The sequence below is a fragment of the Saccharomyces paradoxus genome, chromosome V (genome assembly GCF_002079055.1).
Source record: "Saccharomyces paradoxus chromosome V, complete sequence".
NCBI lineage: Eukaryota > Fungi > Ascomycota > Saccharomycetes > Saccharomycetales > Saccharomycetaceae > Saccharomyces > Saccharomyces paradoxus.
In genome coordinates, this window is record NC_047491.1 from 386,524 (window position 1) to 405,628 (window position 19,105).

General features: G+C 38.9%; 11 protein-coding genes across 11 annotated transcripts; 4 read left to right on the plus strand and 7 right to left on the minus strand.

Annotated features, from left to right (window-relative positions):
* Positions 1-104: 104 nt before the first annotated feature.
* BOI2 (Boi2p) lies at positions 105-3,236 on the minus strand (the record flags this gene model as incomplete). The annotated part of the gene is made up of 1 exon (XM_033910044.1): positions 105-3,236. The coding sequence occupies one exon, from the start codon at positions 3,234-3,236 to the stop codon at positions 105-107; it is 3,132 nt and encodes a 1,043-aa protein (XP_033765935.1).
* A 585-nt stretch (positions 3,237-3,821) lies between these two features.
* Positions 3,822-4,397, minus strand: SPR6 (Spr6p; the record flags this gene model as incomplete). Its single annotated transcript, XM_033910045.1, has 1 exon — positions 3,822-4,397. One exon carries the CDS (start codon positions 4,395-4,397, stop codon positions 3,822-3,824), a length of 576 nt encoding a protein of 191 aa, XP_033765936.1.
* A 474-nt stretch (positions 4,398-4,871) lies between these two features.
* SLX8 (SUMO-targeted ubiquitin ligase complex subunit SLX8) lies at positions 4,872-5,690 on the minus strand (the record flags this gene model as incomplete). Its single annotated transcript, XM_033910046.1, has 1 exon — positions 4,872-5,690. The coding sequence occupies one exon, from the start codon at positions 5,688-5,690 to the stop codon at positions 4,872-4,874; it is 819 nt and encodes a 272-aa protein (XP_033765937.1).
* A 596-nt stretch (positions 5,691-6,286) lies between these two features.
* Positions 6,287-7,170, plus strand: RPL23B (60S ribosomal protein uL14; the record flags this gene model as incomplete). The annotated part of the gene is made up of 2 exons (XM_033910047.1): positions 6,287-6,328; positions 6,799-7,170. The coding sequence occupies 2 exons, from the start codon at positions 6,287-6,289 to the stop codon at positions 7,168-7,170; spliced, it is 414 nt and encodes a 137-aa protein (XP_033765938.1).
* A 305-nt stretch (positions 7,171-7,475) lies between these two features.
* SHO1 (osmosensor SHO1) lies at positions 7,476-8,579 on the minus strand (the record flags this gene model as incomplete). The annotated part of the gene is made up of 1 exon (XM_033910048.1): positions 7,476-8,579. One exon carries the CDS (start codon positions 8,577-8,579, stop codon positions 7,476-7,478), a length of 1,104 nt encoding a protein of 367 aa, XP_033765939.1.
* Positions 8,580-9,037: 458 nt separating this feature from the next.
* Positions 9,038-10,384, minus strand: AVT6 (aspartate/glutamate transporter; the record flags this gene model as incomplete). The annotated part of the gene is made up of 1 exon (XM_033910049.1): positions 9,038-10,384. The coding sequence occupies one exon, from the start codon at positions 10,382-10,384 to the stop codon at positions 9,038-9,040; it is 1,347 nt and encodes a 448-aa protein (XP_033765940.1).
* A 293-nt stretch (positions 10,385-10,677) lies between these two features.
* Positions 10,678-11,412, plus strand: SCS2 (phosphatidylinositol-binding protein SCS2; the record flags this gene model as incomplete). Its single annotated transcript, XM_033910050.1, has 1 exon — positions 10,678-11,412. One exon carries the CDS (start codon positions 10,678-10,680, stop codon positions 11,410-11,412), a length of 735 nt encoding a protein of 244 aa, XP_033765941.1.
* A 486-nt stretch (positions 11,413-11,898) lies between these two features.
* On the plus strand, positions 11,899-12,246 carry SPAR_E01990 (uncharacterized protein; the record flags this gene model as incomplete). The annotated part of the gene is made up of 1 exon (XM_033910051.1): positions 11,899-12,246. One exon carries the CDS (start codon positions 11,899-11,901, stop codon positions 12,244-12,246), a length of 348 nt encoding a protein of 115 aa, XP_033765942.1.
* Positions 12,247-12,399: 153 nt separating this feature from the next.
* On the minus strand, positions 12,400-13,887 carry GLO3 (ADP-ribosylation factor GTPase-activating protein; the record flags this gene model as incomplete). Its single annotated transcript, XM_033910052.1, has 1 exon — positions 12,400-13,887. The coding sequence occupies one exon, from the start codon at positions 13,885-13,887 to the stop codon at positions 12,400-12,402; it is 1,488 nt and encodes a 495-aa protein (XP_033765943.1).
* Positions 13,888-14,343: 456 nt separating this feature from the next.
* Positions 14,344-15,921, plus strand: YCK3 (casein kinase YCK3; the record flags this gene model as incomplete). The annotated part of the gene is made up of 1 exon (XM_033910053.1): positions 14,344-15,921. The coding sequence occupies one exon, from the start codon at positions 14,344-14,346 to the stop codon at positions 15,919-15,921; it is 1,578 nt and encodes a 525-aa protein (XP_033765944.1).
* Positions 15,922-16,862: 941 nt separating this feature from the next.
* DSE1 (Dse1p) lies at positions 16,863-18,584 on the minus strand (the record flags this gene model as incomplete). The annotated part of the gene is made up of 1 exon (XM_033910054.1): positions 16,863-18,584. One exon carries the CDS (start codon positions 18,582-18,584, stop codon positions 16,863-16,865), a length of 1,722 nt encoding a protein of 573 aa, XP_033765945.1.
* Positions 18,585-19,105: the final 521 nt, after the last annotated feature.

Consider the following 19,105-nt stretch of genomic DNA (forward strand, 5'->3'; position numbering starts at 1 on the left):
TTAACTTAAATATCCCCACCTTTTTCAGCCTATGAAAACAATAGCTTTAAAAGTTAATACATGCAAACAAATCTTGAGACATATTTTTTTCAACAGTTTCAGAACTATGGTTTGTCGGCCTTATGTTTTAAGCTATCCCCGAAGTAATCATCTTCCGTTAAGAATTTACCCTTTTTCTCTGGTCCACGCACGCTGTTGTTGCGAGCCACTCCAGGTGATAACAACCCGGAAGCTAGTAAGAAAGGGCTGGAAAATCCGTTTGAGCCAAGAGTGGTATTTGTAGCGGAGGATAAGTTTGGAGTGGATATAGTATTATCCTCGTCGGAAGTCCGTTGGGTTGACGCTGATATTGTGCGATCAGCTTGGCCTTGATTATTATCATGTTGCTGCTGTTGCAGTTGTTGTTGATCCCATAGAAATTGATCCTCGTCTTCCTCATTTTCCAGCATTTGCTGTTCCCTTAGCTTGGTCTCTTCTCTTGCTTCTGCTAACATCTCTTGTGCTTTGCTCAAGGAAACCGTCGGCGTTGTATAGGAACTGATGATTGGTACCGATGTGTCGATATCAATGGTGGTCTTAATTAATGCAGCCATCCAACCTCTCATTTCTTCTTTATTGTCTACTGCAAAATAATGCGTGCGAGGTTGCGTAAATGTCAAACCTTTTTTTGAACCTGGTTGCGGAGGTAATAATTTGAAGCAATACCGGCCTTTACCTGTACTAGCTGCATATAATGATACAAGTTTATCATCTTCCTTAGCGGGTACAACGCGATGAGCAGTAATATCGATGAGACCTCTTTCTCTTGTGTCCGTAGTGGAACTAAAGTAGGATAACCTGGTACCATGCAATGTGAAAAATCTGGTTTTCCAAGTACTCATGGCACCGCTTCCTTTCTTGCTCATCCAACCAGAAAAGTCAGCATCTTTCATTGCCTCTTTAACGCTGATACTTCTTAAACCCTCTATAAATGCGGAGGTTTGCTTTTTCTTGGCTACAGGTCTAGCGGTCATTTGACGCAAGCTTTTCCCCTTGAGTGCTTCACTTCTGACAGCCTCGCTCGCAGATCTCTTATTTTTATCATCTTTTACAACTTCCGTGAAATTTTCAGCTTCCTTTGCGCTAACTGATCTTCTTTTTGACCTACTCTTCTTGGATGATTTTTTGTCGATTAGTGGTGAGCTGTTTTTTTCTGAGGGCGTTGAGGCTATCGCATTCTCTTCAGGACTTGGTGAAGTGCGAGGAGCATTATCAGTGAATTGTTGCCTAAATGGACTTAGCATAAAGGAACTTTTCCTAAATGAGCTTGTTCGTGATGCACTGCTGCTTCTTTTTACGGACGAGTTCCTCCTGGAATCACTTTTTGATTTAGAAGATAATAAGGAGGAGTGTCTCGTTGGTTTCTTCTTGCCCTCCTCGTCACGTGCTGATTTGTCATTATTCATTGATGCCACAGTAGACCCATCAGCATAAATACTGGAGGTCGGTCTTTCAAACGTATTCATTGTTTCTTGAAACTGCTCTTCCTCATTGCTAGAATAAGAAGATTTTCGGTTTGAAGGAGATTCAGGAGCATATTCACAGTAAACCACAGAATTCCTATTCGTGGACGTTGCCTGGTTGTCTTTACTATCATTTGCAACATTCGTAACCGAGTTGCGGGTGGGGGATGGAATAGGTGACAACGCCTTCCCACTACCTTGATTGTTTTTAAAAAGTGCAGAACGTGAATTGGAATTAGAATTTGACGAAGAATATTGATCGATATAAGAAGGCTTTTTAGACCCTGGGTAAGATAAAGTAGGTGATTGCCATGAGTATAGTTGGGTGGGAGAAGGTGATGTCCTTGAATTGCTTAATAGAGGCGATTTTGGAGGTTGCGCTGGACTGGGATAAGATGGCGGTTTGGGTGCCCTTCTCGGGGAAACAAACAAATGTTCACTACCTGCCATTTCCTCTACGACTTGAGGAATTTGAACATCTGGAGTGATATTAGCATTAGCTTCTTGTGAATCAAAAACTAAAGATTTAGGCCGGTGCTTGGAAGCCGAAGAGTTTCTAGTATTGTTGGAGGTGGGAGTGAAATTCTGTTGTGACGGAAGGTCCTCTAATGATTGAGAAGTCTTTCTAATATGGCCTCTGTAGGAGGCCCTCTGGTCAACGTTCGCGGGAGGCATCAATTGGTTATAAGCGTTAGCGTTATTGGTCCTACTAGCTCTATTCAAGGAACGACCATTAGTTCTAATGGCCTCTTTGATCTTCTCAATTTCTTTGAAAATCTCAAATCTTGTTCCAAAGGAATTTATATCCAACTCCTTTAAATGAACAAGCTCTAATTCTAATAAGATTTTACCCGATATTTTGTGTTTCTGGAACCTGGATGCAGATTGAACATCGTATCCTTCCATGATAAAATAAGCTGTTATTTCTTCGGGTGACCAAAACTCTGCTTCTACAGGGTTCAGTTTAGTAGTATCAATTCCATTGATTAAAGCGGCTTGTTTTTCTAAACCACCGTTTAACAGCTCTGTAGAACTACCCGTGGTTGGATTACCGTTCGATTCGACTACATCCAGCCCATCAGTCGCTGATAGAATTGTTTCATGGGTTATGCTATGTTCTTCGTCCCTACTCGAATTGATGAAACGATCCGGTGGGCCTATAGAATCGTCTTCAAGCTCACGTAATGCATTGTCTATGTCGCTCATTGTATTCTTTAAAGACAAGTTTCTTCCGAGCTTGACATTGGCATTTCTTGAAATAGAGGCGGCGGTTTCAATTGGTTGTGGGGTGGGGAGTTCACTATTTGAATCGTTTTCATTGATAAATGTGCTAGAAAGAAGAGGATCCTCATTGGCTAAAGGACTATATATTCTCTTGGTAGACTTGGCTCTCATCAAAGGCGGAGCTTTTTCCACCGTTATCTTTTGAGTGAAGACTACCGGATATAAACCTTCTTCATTGGTCCTTAGGTTACGACCAAAATACCAGCCATCTTTGTATTCTTCATCATCAGTTATCACTTTGATCTTGTCACCAGGCTTCATATCTAGTTCATCTTCCATTCGCTTAAAATACTCATTAATGGCAATATACATGGGGAAATTGCCACCCTCACGCCCACTTGCACTTCCTTTGCTGTCATAGTCCGGTGATAAGGTGTCAGATACGTCTTTGTCTCTACTGACAGCGGTGTTGAGTTGTGAGAGTGTGGGCATTTCTCTACCATTACTCATCTTTATATGTTCAAAGTTTGCTGCGGAGAAGTAGGTATGATTCAATAAATATGACTAAAATGGAAAAAAATAAAACTGAAAAGCAGTTATAGGCTGTTTCGACGGCTCTAAGAATGTGTAAACAGAGTGGAGTTACACAAGTGATACCAAAAGAAAAATTAACAATATCCGCTGTCTTTAGAAAACTGGAAGGGTTTATCGGAAGCTAACTATTGATGAAAAGGAGAGAGTAAAATTGGCCAGCTTTACACTGAATACTAAAATCAGCTTTCTTTAACGCTTTGAATAAAGAGACCTCACTTTATTGATGAATTTGTCCTCATCAATCTAAGCACTTTGAATAGCGGCTGTGATAAGTTTTGTTTTTAAAAAAAAAAAACGAATCTCTCCTTCTTCGTTCATACAGCATCGGTCTGGGAGAGCGATGAGAAAAAGGCACCACGTGACTGAAGAGTCGCCTTTTAAGCGAACGTCCGTTTACCATCTGCATGTATGTTGCGATGAAAACGTGTATGTCAGTAAAGAAGAGGCTTACTACTTTTAGTTATCTTATAGAGTCTATTTATGGAATTGTTTCTCCTATGCTCAAAAATATAAGGATGAAAACTCATCGGCTATGCTGTCATAGAGTCGTGTGGAGGGCGCAGCCCGATTAAGTACAACCGACTGGTCACAACTGAAACGAGTCAACGGACTTGGAAAGAGAGTGGCTTGCTGGCATGCACACCTTTCTCCGGGTTTTGGGTGAACGCCATGTTTTATGCCGTGGAGCAGGCATCTCGTACCTCTCAAATCCCTGATTCCTGCAAAATTTCCGAAACGCAGAGTTACGGGGCCTGACAAGCAGCCATGTTCCAGCGTTATTGGTTTCCTTGATTTCTTTTGCTTTTTCAAAAATTTCTTAACGTGAGTTTTTTTTTTCCTACTTGGACTAATTTCTTGAAGGTAACTCTGCTGTCTATTTGAATCACATGAGCCCTGTAGCAACAACTCCATCATTCTGTCATCAAGCATATCTTGAATATCATTACATTTTCTTTTTAATAATATTTCCGCTGTGAAAGAAGACTTTACGTTTTGCAGACTGTTGTTAGAATACAGAGGATAAATCCAATGTATATTGGAGGAAGAGTACGATTGCCATATATTTGAAACAGCCATAAGCAATAAAATACAACTCGAATCAAAACAGTAGCTGCAGGAACAAAAAAGTAATTTTTTGAATTTTAGTTATGCTGTGCCAAATGATCTTGAATTTTTTTCTTTTTCTGTAATACGCTCAGCTCTAGTTATATGTTGGGACTCCCCTTTCTTTTATTATTCTTCGTTTGTGTATCCACTACACAGTGGTATGGGGATAGCTATATACTTCTCCGTGTCGATTAATGCCTTTTTTCCTTTGTCCTCTTTCCTCCATTTCTAGCCATTTTTGTGTAGATGGTCCAAATTTCTCGGACTTTTTTTATCTTAGCAGAAAAGCTATCAATAACCAAGAAGTAAAAAGGTAAGAAATTAGGATTCTACTGATAGGGAACTATCATCACCTAAGGGAATCCAGCTATTCCATAGACTCCTTTTCTTGTGAATATATCTGTAAAACACATGCGAACGGAGAGAATACTCGGTCACTTACAACTAGCTTTTCACCTTTTTCTTGACTTGCTTTTTCCTTAGTATAATCAGCCTCACGTCTTTTAAATACACTTTACTTCTACAAAGAGCGCAATGGCCGAACTGTCTACAGGTTCTGGAGCTATTGACCATTTGAAACAGACATGGACAACAAAACACGTGGCCACATAAGGTCATGAGCGCAGTCTCTGGAGGTTCAAAGCAAATTGGGCAACGATAGTCCTTGGCTGCACCATACTCTTTGGGCACTTCTTTGGTCTCCTCCTGGAAGTCGTCATCTGATATTTGCAACACTTGCTGCTCTTCAGCGTCTAAGTCTATGGCGTCTGTAGTTAAATCAACAGTTTGTTCCTTGCTGTTCGTTCCGGGGTTCGTTGCTGGCGGTGCTGCTTCCAGCGTTGGGGAAGCACTCGAAGTATTTGCTGTTTGTGAAAGGAGCTCAACTGTGTGCGGTTCTTCGTCATGGTTCGTTAGTGCGGCATTACTACTAGAATCTGCTTCGAGGCCTTCGTTGGACGCTGTTCCCCTGTCATTATTTCTGAAATCATTGTTAGTGGTGTTATGACCGCTACCTGAGCCGTCTTCAAGCGCCCTAAACAGGGATAGATCTTCCTCTTCTTCAGAAGCATTCTCAAGAGTTCTCTCTCCAACGATTTCCACTACTGCTTCTGGGCTGTTGTGGTGGTTATCTATGACGGTATTTTGTATTCTCGGTATGCAATTTTCCTCTTCTTCGTTGTTCCGCTCAACTGACTCTATTCTTACCCTTTTAATTCGCAGGTTTTCATCTTCTGGACTTTGATTGTCAGGCCTTCTTATCATACAAGGCGTTATTAATTTACTCGTTTGTTGCTTAACTGGCTTTTATTTTGGCTCGATAGGAAAAGAGGTATGGTTAATGGAAGAAAAAATGTTGTGCTTAGCAATTTTCCAAGTACTCTGATTTCTGACATATTATCTCTTCTCTCCTGTAATTTCCTAAATACGAATATGTGTAGAAAACAGTTCTTTTCTTCCCATTGTATACATCCGTACATTATTGTAGAACCCAAATCTTTTTCATTCTGTTTTTTGAAAGACTTTTTTTTTTCAACGAGATACCGCCCTCTTCAACCATGAGCAAGGCGAGAGCACCTTCTGCTTACGCTTCTTTTTCCCTGCCGGAAGCTACTGAGTCTCCTCTGGTACGCTGGGCGCAGGCAGAGACAGTAACTAACGATCTTTCACTTGGGTGGGAAAGCTGAAACCAGTACGGTTCCGCCCGGGTTTGCTGCTCTGAGACTGGAAGGAAATCATAGTTTCTTTTCAGTTGGACAGAGAGTTATAATCAAGAAGTATATAGATTTTGAATATTGGATAGATATAATATATTATTATTTCACAAAAAATCGAGAAATCACGATAATAATACAGCAAAAATGTCAGGTAACGGTGCTCAAGGTACAAAATTCAGAATTTCTGTATGTTAAAACCGAAACAAGTGGAGAAACCCATTTAAAATACGCAAAAATGTCGCCAACAAGCAACTATGAAATATATTTCCGGGGAAGAATGTTACAACCAAAATAATTAATGTTTAAGAGTGTGATAGTCAGTGAATGAATATAGTGGGGAGCCAGAAAGCGGAAGTGCAGGAATCATTCTTAGTGGTCTTTCCATGCCTGCATCCGGATAGCAAAATCCATTTTCAACCCTTACAGCATTAATTAAATGCTTTCCAACTGACAACAGAGAAAACGTTACTTTTTGTTATGACATGTGGAAGTTCTATGTGAAATACAGAAGCTCCCAGAAGTCTAGTTGTAGGATCATTCATGTCCAAGGAAATATATCTTGTGTTGATGGCCCATCCTCATCAAGATAGGATTGATTTACTAACAGATTAATTGTGTGGTCACCTTTATGTGGCACTCGCATTTTTTTTAAATAGTTAGGTTTACCAGTTGGTGCCATCATGAACTGTGCTGACAACAGTGGTGCCAGAAACTTGTACATCATCGCCGTCAAAGGTTCTGGTTCTAGATTGAACAGATTACCAGCCGCCTCCTTAGGTGATATGGTTATGGCCACTGTTAAGAAGGGTAAGCCAGAATTGAGAAAGAAGGTTATGCCAGCTATTGTTGTCCGTCAAGCTAAGTCTTGGAGAAGAAGAGACGGTGTCTTTTTGTACTTCGAAGACAATGCTGGTGTCATCGCCAATCCTAAGGGTGAAATGAAGGGTTCCGCCATCACTGGTCCAGTCGGTAAGGAATGTGCCGACTTATGGCCAAGAGTTGCTTCCAACTCTGGTGTCGTTGTTTAAATAAAATTTCCAGGAAAATTCTTTTAAATCATTATGTAACCTTTTAAAATATTAATATAAACAATCCAATCCAAGTCAATGACATGAGAGTGCATATAGACATTGTTGGAGAATATTTCAGTGAAGTGGTAGTTTTTTTCGTTGTGAAGATTCTAGAGTAAACATAATACATAAAAATGATTTTTCCTATAATTACAGAACTATATTCTTTGAAGCATTGCTTGTGTAGAGTCATGTCATACATGCCTTTATTATCCTCCTCTTTCTTGAAGCGGGAATTCATAATGCAATAAGATTGTTATTCATCAACGATGTATTTCTTCTGGACCGTCGATTAGTTGAACATAGTTACTCGGAATAATACCTGTTTCACCATTCGCCCTTCTTGCCTTCCACCATCTGCCTTCAATGTCAGAGACCTGTAGAATTTCGTTTTGTTCAAATGAGATTTCGTAAGCATCATCGTCATCTGCGTCGTATGGGTATAACGCCTTTGCCTTATAAACGAAATTGTCATCACCAATATCGCTATACAGACCCAAAGTGTCTCCCATAGTAGTTTCCGTATTCCCATTTGAAAAATCTGTATCAAATGTGTTACCCATATTAGTGTTGGTTTGATTATTGTTATTGTTAATGGTGTCCTTAGCGTTGCTTGCACTATTTATACGTTGTTGTAAAGTGTTTAAATGAAGATTCACGGCATCTGATGTATTTGGCTGGGTATTCTCAAAACCAGCCAGTGCTGTGGAAGATACGTAATTTGAGTGTGAAGGTTGCTGCTGTGGATATCCGTCAAATTGCGTCGCGTAAACTGAATCTCGCATAGCATCATTATAGAAATTATTTTGGTAAGGTGTTGTGTTCCTATTCCCTCTGCGACGAGCTCTATGAAGAGAATTCTCTAATGGCGAAGGCCTGATACCTTTGATAGAAAACGAATCAATCCATCTATTGGTTGGTGAAGCATTATCGCCGCCATAGTACAGAATCCAGATCAGATTTATGATTGAAAGTAAGATGACACCGGCTGAAGCAGCAGCCTTCTTGGGACCATCCGCATAAACTAAATTTGTTGCACTATTTGTATTATACACAAATGCCACTGCAATAGATGTGGTAATGAAGATTCTGTAATGATCGACTAAATCAAAACAATAGAATAGCATTAAGGAACAAATAATTAGAAATTGGTACACTATGCCCCACCAAGTAAAACGTGGGAAGGATTCGTTTGTGGATGCAGATGAGATGGAGCCTCCGATGGCGATGACCCACGATACGATTGCCAGTGAAATTGATGATATAGCGAAAGGATCAGCATAAAAGTTCTTCACTTTAAAAGAATGATCGGTGGCCATACGTGAAGTTTTGCGAGGAGTAGGTCTTATCTTGGATGATAGTGACATTTTTTAAAAACGTAATTCTTGGTCTTTTTCGAAAAAATGGCGTCGATCTTTAACGTCTAACGTTGTTCTCAAACTATTAGGTTGGCTACAGTGAATAACAGGCCAGTTCCCTTTAACGCTTTTGTTGAGCAAAGAAAGCTGATATGCTAGACAATGACACCTCAAAGAAAACGAGGCTCAATGACTTTATTGGTGCTCCTGTATTCTTTGCATATTTCAGCAATCGCTGAAATTTTTATAATACGTATGAAGCAAAAGCCCGACTCCGAAAGCTGTTGGTTGTGTAAATAGATTAAACGCGTTGGAAATGTAAAACGCGATTGAGAATTTCTGAATTAGCGCAGGTGCTAGGTTATTAATAGTTTCTTACGCGGGTATGTAGGTTCAAGGGTCTATGTACGTATGAAGTGGAGAGGGACAGAAGATAGCAAAAAATGAATAAGTACAATCTTGCTAATTTAGTTTAGCTTCAAAGCTGCGGTCAGGCAGGTGACCATGATTACTAGTCCCCAGATAAATAAGGCAAGGCCTGTATATTTGAAAAGCTTCGTGGTCAATGGCACGGCTGTATTGTGTTCAGTACCTATTAGTTTGTAGCCAAAGAGCCCGGGAAGAATAAAAGAAATAGAAGTGGAGCCTGTGGCCCCTACAATGGCCAGCACGCGGGCCAAAGAGGATACCGAAATCGCAACGAGATATGATGCCACTAAGATGCTGCATGTTATAACAATAAAGCTCTTGCCCTTTAAGGGAGTTTCCTTGGGCTGATAAATCGATTCTTCTTCAATTACCTCATTGGCGTCAAGGCAATCATCGCGAATTAACGGGGAACTTTCAGTAGCAACAGTGAGTCCGGCCATCGATGTAGTACTTGTAGTCACATTTTCCTCGGCGAAATGTTGCAATATCTGGTGGATAGAAGCTCTTGCAGGATGACATTGTAGTGGGAAGGCCAGCATCACTAACAGCACAATCGCTATTCTGCCGATGGTACTTGAGACCGCCTGTGGGTACAGCATGATAATGTTCCCAATGATGTTGTCGCCGAATGTCAGATATCCAGCACAGCCGATCGCTATATATAAAATGAGGGCCAAAGATATTGCTATCAACGGAATCTTCATCACATGCTCGAATCGGCTTGATCTCTGCTCATTGATTATCGAAAACATATTGTGGTGACACGTATAGGCAAAGACGAAGATTGGAAGAGTGTTTAGCACGTTCAAATCGTGCGTTTGTGGTGGAAGGAGGTAGGAGATTCGGCCTTTTAAGTGTAGAATCTCCTCTGATGGTGCTACATAGTGCAACAAAACTAAAACACACAAGTAGGCTACAGAAGAGATACCTATCATGGAAGCGTACCTTAACGAATTCAACTTCTTCAGAAAGGACAGAGGAGCCACGAAAAAAAGCATGATCAGTGAGATTTGCACGTTCCTGCTCAACAACCAAGCATTCCTGGTCCATACAGACATGATTTGAGGCATTAGGTCCCCAACTACAATCATATAAGAGACGCCCACACCAAAACACTTGATTGCGATCGCTAGGTCAAACACGATACTCAAGTTTGGGTTGATCAATCGCGTCAAGGCACTGAACGAGGCCCTCCCTTGTGGCACATACTTAGCTACACGAGCCTGTATGAACAGACTTTGCATAGCACACGCCCCACATACCACTATCATTATCACCCCAGGAACTAATCCAAACGGCTTGAATGCGTACGGCATGGCAAGGATACCAGCACCGCACGCCGTGTGTAAAAGCGTCAACACTCCTGATCTAATACTAGCTACCATATGATATACACTTCTTTTCTATGGTTTTCGATCTGCATACGCAGTCTGTCATTTAAACATCTGTTGTTCTATATACTTATAGTTGCTGTATAGATAAGCATTCCGATCCCCTAAACGTGTGTGGTGATCTTCCTCTTTCGCCCTCGCTTTTTTTTTTCGCTTGTTGTTTTCACAAGGTGAATAGAATCGATTTTAGTAGCAAAGTGCATTGTTTATTGTGTGATGTGGTTTAACGCACATTCTGTGTTAGCATTGTAGTAGAAAGATATTATACAATCTCCGCGAACTCAAGTATGTCTGCTGTTGAAATTTCCCCCGACGTGTTGGTGTATAAGTCTCCATTAACGGAGCAATCGACAGAATACGCTAGTATTTCCAACAATTCAGACCAGACCATTGCATTTAAGGTCAAGACCACAGCTCCAAAGTTTTATTGCGTAAGACCAAACGCCGCAGTTGTTGCTCCGGGCGAAACAATTCAGGTCCAGGTCATCTTTCTGGGTTTGACTGAAGAGCCTGCGGGAGACTTTAAGTGCCGTGACAAGTTTCTAGTTATCACGTTGCCCTCTCCTTATGACCTCAATGGCAAGGCCGTTGCAGATGTTTGGTCTGACTTGGAGGCTGAGTTTAAGCAACAGGCTATCTCTAAAAAGATAAAAGTTAAATACTTGATAAGTCCAGATGTACGTCCACCACAGAACCAGAATATACAGGATAACAAAGAAACCGTTGAACCAGTAGCCCAAGACAGTGAGCCAAAGGAAGAGCCTTTTGTGGTAAATGAAAAGGAGGTCCCCGCTGAACCGGAAGCTCAACCTCCCGTCCAAATAAAGAAAGAAGAGGTCCCACCTGTCGTTCAGGAAACCGTTTCTAATGAAAATGAGAAGCAAGCCTCCAACAGCACTCCGGCCCCAAAGAACCAGATAAAGGAAACCGCTACCGTACCTGCAGAAAATGAATCATCCAGCATGGGTATATTCATATTGGTTGCGCTTCTTATCTTGGTTTTAGGATGGTTCTACAGATAATAGGGAGATTGAGGATATAGCTGTATTCTAAATATATATATATGTATATGTGTGTTTTGCCCTTTGTCTTTCTACGAGCCTCTTTATTGTTACCTTTTCCAGCTTTTACAATACACTAGAACAAGGGACTAAAAGACCATACTTTTCTACTTTTTTTATATGCTTTTATGTTTCAAAAATTAGAGAATAATCGATAATTGTACTACTATCGTAACCTATAACCTATTTCATTTATTGGTATTCCGGCCTCCTTAGTGTGGCAGGTACCATCTTGGGCAAACAATTATTCGTTATTAACCACATCAATGCGGGGTTTAATAAATGAGGGGGAGGGCCTCGAATGAACATTAATGAAGATCTTGCGAAAGAGCAGCGCAAAATTGGTCCATAAATAAATCAGGCGTATATAACTACGTACTTTCAGCTTGTCTTCTGCTAAATCTAGTAGCAGAAAGGGAATTTGCAAAATCAGTAAAATATAGTAACATGGAGTCATCACGTTTGTACTACAAGAATCCAAAGCCGGCAGAGGAAAAAAGCGAAGGAATACAGCAGAATGTGCACTACCACACCTTCGCCGTAAGTGATGGTTTGAATGCAAGCGTATCTAACGAATACGGTAATCAAGTAATGGACTTGTTTTGGAACACAAGTATAAGCTCTCACTATGCGGACAATGAAGCGGATAAAAGCACAGATTCTAAAAGTAACTTACTTTCTTCCATAAGGCAACGTGTTTATAGTACTAAAGAACCTGATACTATCTCGTCTGCATTTCCAACCGCTTCATACACTCACGAAAATTTCGATTTTAGAAACCTTAAGCTAAAATAAGGAGGAATGAAGAATAAGAATAAACGCACGTTCAATGCATACACAACCGTTTCTATGTACCAAAAATATATTCATTACAAAAGGGAAAAATGAAAATAAATAACATGATAACAACGAAAAAAAAAATATATTCAATTCAAGAAAAAACTTAATTCATTTTCTTAAGTAATCCCTTAAATAACTGCCAAGTTTTTCAGCACCTTGTTCTACAACGTCTCTCAACATTTGTAATTCATCATCTGCGGTGGCATTAAAATCGATGAAACCGCTATTAGGGTTACGGCTATCGAAGTTCCCCGCCGCGCTTCCACTACTATTGATGGGGTTACCAAATTCGTCTACTTCTTTATCTTCTCCGAAATATGAAGATGAGGAGATTGATGTAGCATTGTCAAACGTTTTTAACTTATCATGCGCTTCCCTGTTTGCTGCTTCGTCAAACGAACCGCGACCAAATAGTTGATCGGATGATATGGCCTTTTGTGTGCCGTACCTCTCCGCGATTCTCCCCGTATATCTTGGTCCCTGAGCTACCTTTTGAGATTCCTTTTGTTGTTTCGCCAAATCATTGGCATCATTCATTGTCATACCAAAACCCAATTTGGCAAACTTGGGTGTTAAGGTATCTTGCTGTTCTTTTCTAGTTGTATCGAAGCTGTTTGAAGTATCGTTTAAAAAATCATTGAACTCATCGGGTTGTGTATTGACATCATCTATACTGTTATTATTACTGCCTTTACTGTTGTTCATGAATTGGGAATCGTAGTCATTCTGTCTAATTTTGGTGCTGGAAGATGAATTAGTGAACTCGTCCTCCTTTTCTTGTTCAGCCTCTTTTTCAAATTGGTCAAACAAATCTTCTGCTTGTGATTTGTCGACTTTCTTAGCGGTCAATCTAGTAGGCTTTCTTGACGAAGACAAAATTGAATGTTTCTTTTTATCTTGCGAGTTCAATACCGGTTTCTTTCTGCTTGCCGTTAAGATAGAGCTTCTCGTTTTAGTCACTGTAGTCTTGGGCGTAGTGCTGATGGCGTTGTTGTTAGGCGCAAAAGGGCCTGCACTTACATTGATTTTTGAGCTAGAATTTGAATTGGAGTTTGGTTTTTGCCAATTAGAGAAGAAATCGTCAACACTATTTTCTTTGGAAGTCGACCTAGAAGCATCAGAATCGGTGTCCAATGGTGAGTCCGCAGAATCTTGACCGTTCAAGACTAATTCTGATGGGTATAACTCCATATCCTTTTGAACCTTCTTGTCGAGGTGTATCTTATACTTCTTAGCGACGGGACTCGTATATTTTGTTTTCGCGTCAACATTTGCAGTATTTAGTAGCTGTTTCCCATTGTTTTTTAAGAAAAAATCACGAGCCTTATGGTTCCCACCCAACTTAAATCTTCTTAAATTATTAATTGTCCATTTATCTAATGTAGAAGACTTTACAAAGGTGATGTGAACACCCATATTTCTATGCACGGCAGAGCATTGAATACATAGCATCACACCAAAGGGTACCGAAGTCCAAGTAGGGTTCTTGTTTCCACAATCAAAACAAACTCGGTTTTCCATGTTACTACCTAGCTTCTGAAAAACTTGTTGAGTAGTCTGCTCCGTGGCAAAGGTTTCTCCTTCATCGTTACTCATTGTTGCTAATGTGTATACTACTCCGTTCAAAAATCCAGTTCAACAGCTAGTTAACGACTACCGTTTCTTCGCTATCGCCTTGATCTCCTATTATGAAATGTCAGCTAAAAATCATGTTTATGTAGAACAGTTGTTTTCTTTTTTTTTTCGAAACTTCACCGTGTCGTCAAGTGTGACCAAGCAATGTTACTTTTCCTTTTGTGTCATAGATAATACTAATATTGAAAGTAAAATTTTAAACATTCTATAGGTGAATTGAAAAAGGTAGCTTAGACAGTAACGAGGGGACGGCATTCGTAACGTTTTGATACTGGTATTATTTGCTGTTCATTTAGAAAAGAAGGAAATTTGTTTTGCAAGAATTGTCTGCTACTTAAGGGTATACGTGCTACGGTCCACTAATCAAAAAGTGGTATCTTATTTTGAAGAAAAAAGTGCAAAAGGACGATAAGGAAGATGTCCCAAAGATCTTCACAACACATCGTGGGTATTCATTATGCTGTAGGTCCTAAAATTGGCGAAGGGTCTTTTGGAGTAATATTTGAGGGGGAGAACATTCTTCATTCCGGTCAAGCGCAGACCGGTAGCAAGAGAGATTCCAGCATAATAATGGCGAACGAGCCAGTCGCAATCAAATTCGAACCACGACATTCGGACGCACCTCAGTTGCGAGATGAGTTCAGGGCCTATAGAATATTGAATGGCTGCGTTGGAATTCCACATGCTTATTATTTTGGTCAAGAAGGTATGCACAACATTTTGATTATAGATTTATTGGGGCCATCACTAGAAGATCTCTTTGAGTGGTGTGGTAGAAAGTTTTCAGTGAAAACAACCTGTATGGTTGCCAAGCAAATGATTGATAGGGTTAGAGCAATTCATGATCACGACTTAATCTATCGTGATATTAAACCCGATAATTTTTTGATTTCTCAATATCAAAGAATATCTCCTGAAGGTAAAGTTATCAAATCATGTGCTTCCTCTTCTAATAACGATCCCAATTTGATTTACATGGTTGATTTTGGCATGGCAAAACAGTATAGGGATCCAAGAACAAAACAACATATACCATACCGCGAACGAAAATCATTGAGTGGTACCGCTAGATATATGTCTATTAACACTCATTTTGGGAGAGAGCAGTCACGTAGAGATGATTTAGAATCCTTAGGTCACGTTTTTTTTTATTTTCTGAGAGGATCCTTGCCATGGCAAGGTTTGAAAGCACCAAACAACAAACTGAAGTATGAAAAGATCGGTATGACTAAACAGAAATTGAACCCTGATGATCTTTTATTGAATAATGCTATTCCGTATCAGTTTGCCACATATTTAAAATATGCACGTTCTTTGAAATTCGACGAAGATCCGGATTATGACTATTTAATATCGTTAATGGATGATGCCTTGAGGTTGAACGACTTAAAGGACGATGGCCATTATGACTGGATGGATTTGAATGGTGGTAAAGGCTGGAACATCAAGATTAATAGAAGAGCTAACTTGCATGGGTACGGCAATCCAAATCCAAGAGTTAATGGCAATGCTACGAGAAACAACGCTAATATGAATTCAAAGACTCGAAATACAACACCTGTACCAACACCTAAGCAACAAGCACAAAACAGTTATAACAATAAGGACAATTCGAAATCTAGAATTTCTTCGAATCCACAGAGCTTTACTAAACAACAACACATCTTGAAAAAAATCGAGCCCAATAGTAAATATATTCCTGAAACACATTCAAATCTTCAACGGCCAATTAAAAGTCAAAGCCAAACGTACGACTCTATCAGTCATACCCAAAATTTACCGTTTGTACCATATTCAAGTTCTAAAGCTAACCCCAAAAGAAGTAATAATGAGCCTAACCTAACAAATTACTACACTAACCTTGCAAATAAGAATAATAATTACCAAAGTCAACGAGATTACGAACAAGAGAATGATGCTTATTCGGATAACGAAAATGATACATTTTGTTCTAAAATTTATAAATGTTGTTGCTGCTGTTTTTGTTACTGTTGATAAAGTAATTTGACATTTTCCTTTTTTCCCCTTTCTTTTTATTGATTGTTTTCTTTTCCCACTCTTTTCAATTCATGTCTTTCCAATAATGTATTATTTTATTTCTCTTTCTCTTCACTACCCTTTATTTATCATCTAAAGTAATTGAATTCAGGAGAGGATAAAAGAAATGGGAAAAAGAAGAAAATCAGACATAGTTAGCATCCTTAAATCGTTTTCCTTCTGTATATTCCTTTATCAAAAGACTACTCTCACATATTTTAATCCTCAGTATGTTTTTGGTATACTAAAGATCTATCTTCAAATATTAGTATTGCATTTTTTTTAAGAATATCCAAAATAATATGTAATTCATGATTAATTAAGGTTCAAGGATCACAGAGACTGTGAGTAGATTCTTTGAACACTTGGATGCAAGCTTCTATATAGTTGCTTTTTCGTTTTCTTCTGTGTTCTTTTAGCGTGTATACTTTATTCTTTTTCAATGAATCAGGAAGAAGAACTAGATATAAAAAAATGCATTATGACAAATTAGAAATGACTTCTATATCAAATGAAGAAGCCGAAAAGAAAATAGACAAGTATGACAACATTGGCCCTTGAATCTGATACCAAAAGTTACATATAACCGCACGCTCTGTTTTGATACACACACACACGTATATATATATATATTGCGTAAGAAAGGCTCAAAGCTTAGTAAATAATATGGATTATGGAGTAGAAAGAACCGAATATTTGTGATACCAGTAGGGTCCATTGACTGGGCTAATAGTACGGTCGCAATTTGGAACCCATTACAAGTCACCTTTACTGAGGAAAACTGCCGTTAGTTATATAGGACATTTTAAGTAACAAACAGAAAATGAAATTATCTGCAAAGGAATGTTCCCCCATTTGACTAACATGTTATTTGTTTTTATTTGAAACTGCTCAGGAAACTAGAGAACGGCAGTATCAATAGTAGATCCACTTAAATGCACATCATTTACAGAATACATCCTTTTTGTGAGGACAACATCCTCTTGATCCTCATGCAATCTACCTTCACTAACAGTATTTGCTGAAGAACAATCCCAATTACCAGAATTCGAGAACATGTCATCCGATGTTTCTGTTGTGCTATGGTCACTCTCATTGGATAATGATAACATAGAAGAGTCAGAAATATCATTCTTGCTAGTATCAATAGTGTTGATTATTTTACCGGTGTTAGCGTTGAATTGAACTTGACAGATTTGGTGTAATCCCAGTTCACAAAAATTGTCAAGCGTTACTAAACTTCCATCATTCGCCATATCAAGAAATAAAAATCCACACCCTATTCCATCTGCTTTAGTTTCATTATTCTTCAAACAAAGTTTTTTATTATCAACGCCACTCACAATAATATTTCCACATTGGAAAACTTGCTTGGTCAACAGTCGTTCATTTACACCATCTAAACTAATTGAGGTGAACCCGTGAACCAATTCACCGTAATTCATGTTTTGTAGATTTTGTAAATCCCAACAAATGACAAAGCCTTGGTCATCACTGCTATATAATGCGCCTGTTTTTTCATTAAATTTAAGACTTTCAACGTACCCTTTCTTAGCGTATAATTCACAAACTGGTTTACCGTCGCAAGATTGAATATCCCAGATTTGAATTTTATCGTTCAAACTCTGTGCAACGTGATGATTATTTATCCATACACAGTCTAAACTTGTGTTCTTCCTTTGCAGATGATCTTTTTCATTTGCTACAGATATGCCGTTATCCAAAATATCTGGAATATAGAGATTCGTCCTCAGATCAAGTAGCGAGATGCCATTTGGTCCAAATTGTGAGCCAACCAAAGCCAGTAGGAAGGGATCATGGAATTCATTAACAGCAAAAGAATTTATACCCGGATATGATTGCAAAAAAATAGGTGTTTTTATTGAATCGAGGTTTGATTTCAAGTCGTATATGAAGAGGGAGTCGTTTAAAAGGGAAACAAAACCAGTTTTATTCCATGGCGAAACCTTCAAAATAGGTGCTGTCTTTGGCGTTATTTCCAGAATCGGAGTTGACGATGACACTGTGGATTTTAAAAACTTGTTGTGGTTAAACCTTTTTATTATTTTGGCACATCCCTTGTATGTTGAAGTCGATATCAGATTGACTATACCGTCTTGATGACCTGTCAATATTAATTGGTTGTGGCTAGCCTTTATTTGAGAGTTTGGGAAAATTTGTGGCGGAAAATCCACCATGGGCAATAAGCAGATACAAGTAATTGGTTTACCGGGAACAGTAATCGTCTGTAGTTCCTTTAACTTCTTCTCACTGGAAATTTCAAAAAGTTTCAGGTTATCTTTCTCGTTCATTGTAGATATTAGAAGTATATCATCCACAAGAGAAATATCTGAAGGTATAGAAAACTCTGTTTCGTCAATGCCGTACAATTTCCAATAATCTGATTTTAATTTCTTGGTCGTGTAAAAGTCATTGAAGTTGTCTGATGCCTTTCGCAAAATCGGTGAATTCATTTTCGAAGTGTTATTTTGCCACGTTTTTTTGTACGTGGATAAAGTCGTCATCGACTGTAAAATTCTCTTTCTGTCTGATCTTTTCTTTATATTAATAGCAGGCTGACGAAAGATATTTGTTGGTTCGTAGTATTTGGTGTCTTGCATAATACTAATACGTGTTACTCGCTATCACACCTCTGATCAAATTCTTTAGCTAACACAGGTTTAAGTAGAAAGCAATGCAAAAAGAAGAAACCAGGAAAAAAAAGAAGGAAGTTTGAAAGGGATATTCCTACCTTTTTATATATTGTAAAAGGTTACGCAATTATTTATGTAAACCAGTAACCCCCCACACAGCTATGTCGTCATGACTACATGGACCAAGCCTTATTTAGTGAACCAGCCAAATCAACATCATGCCGGCATTACACACATCACACATCGAAATCAACACAATAGCCTTGAGGATTCGGAGCATATTTCTGGATGCTGATATAGTTATTTTCTATATTGTTTACATTTCAATGTTTATTTGTTTAGGAAAACAGACTGCTGGTTTGTTTACATTTGGAGGCTGAAAAAAACTGCTGGCATATATCAGCCACACCTTCACGTGATACAATTAATCATGTGACTAGACGTACATAATGACATTATATGAGAAAGGGGAAAAAACAAAAATTTAG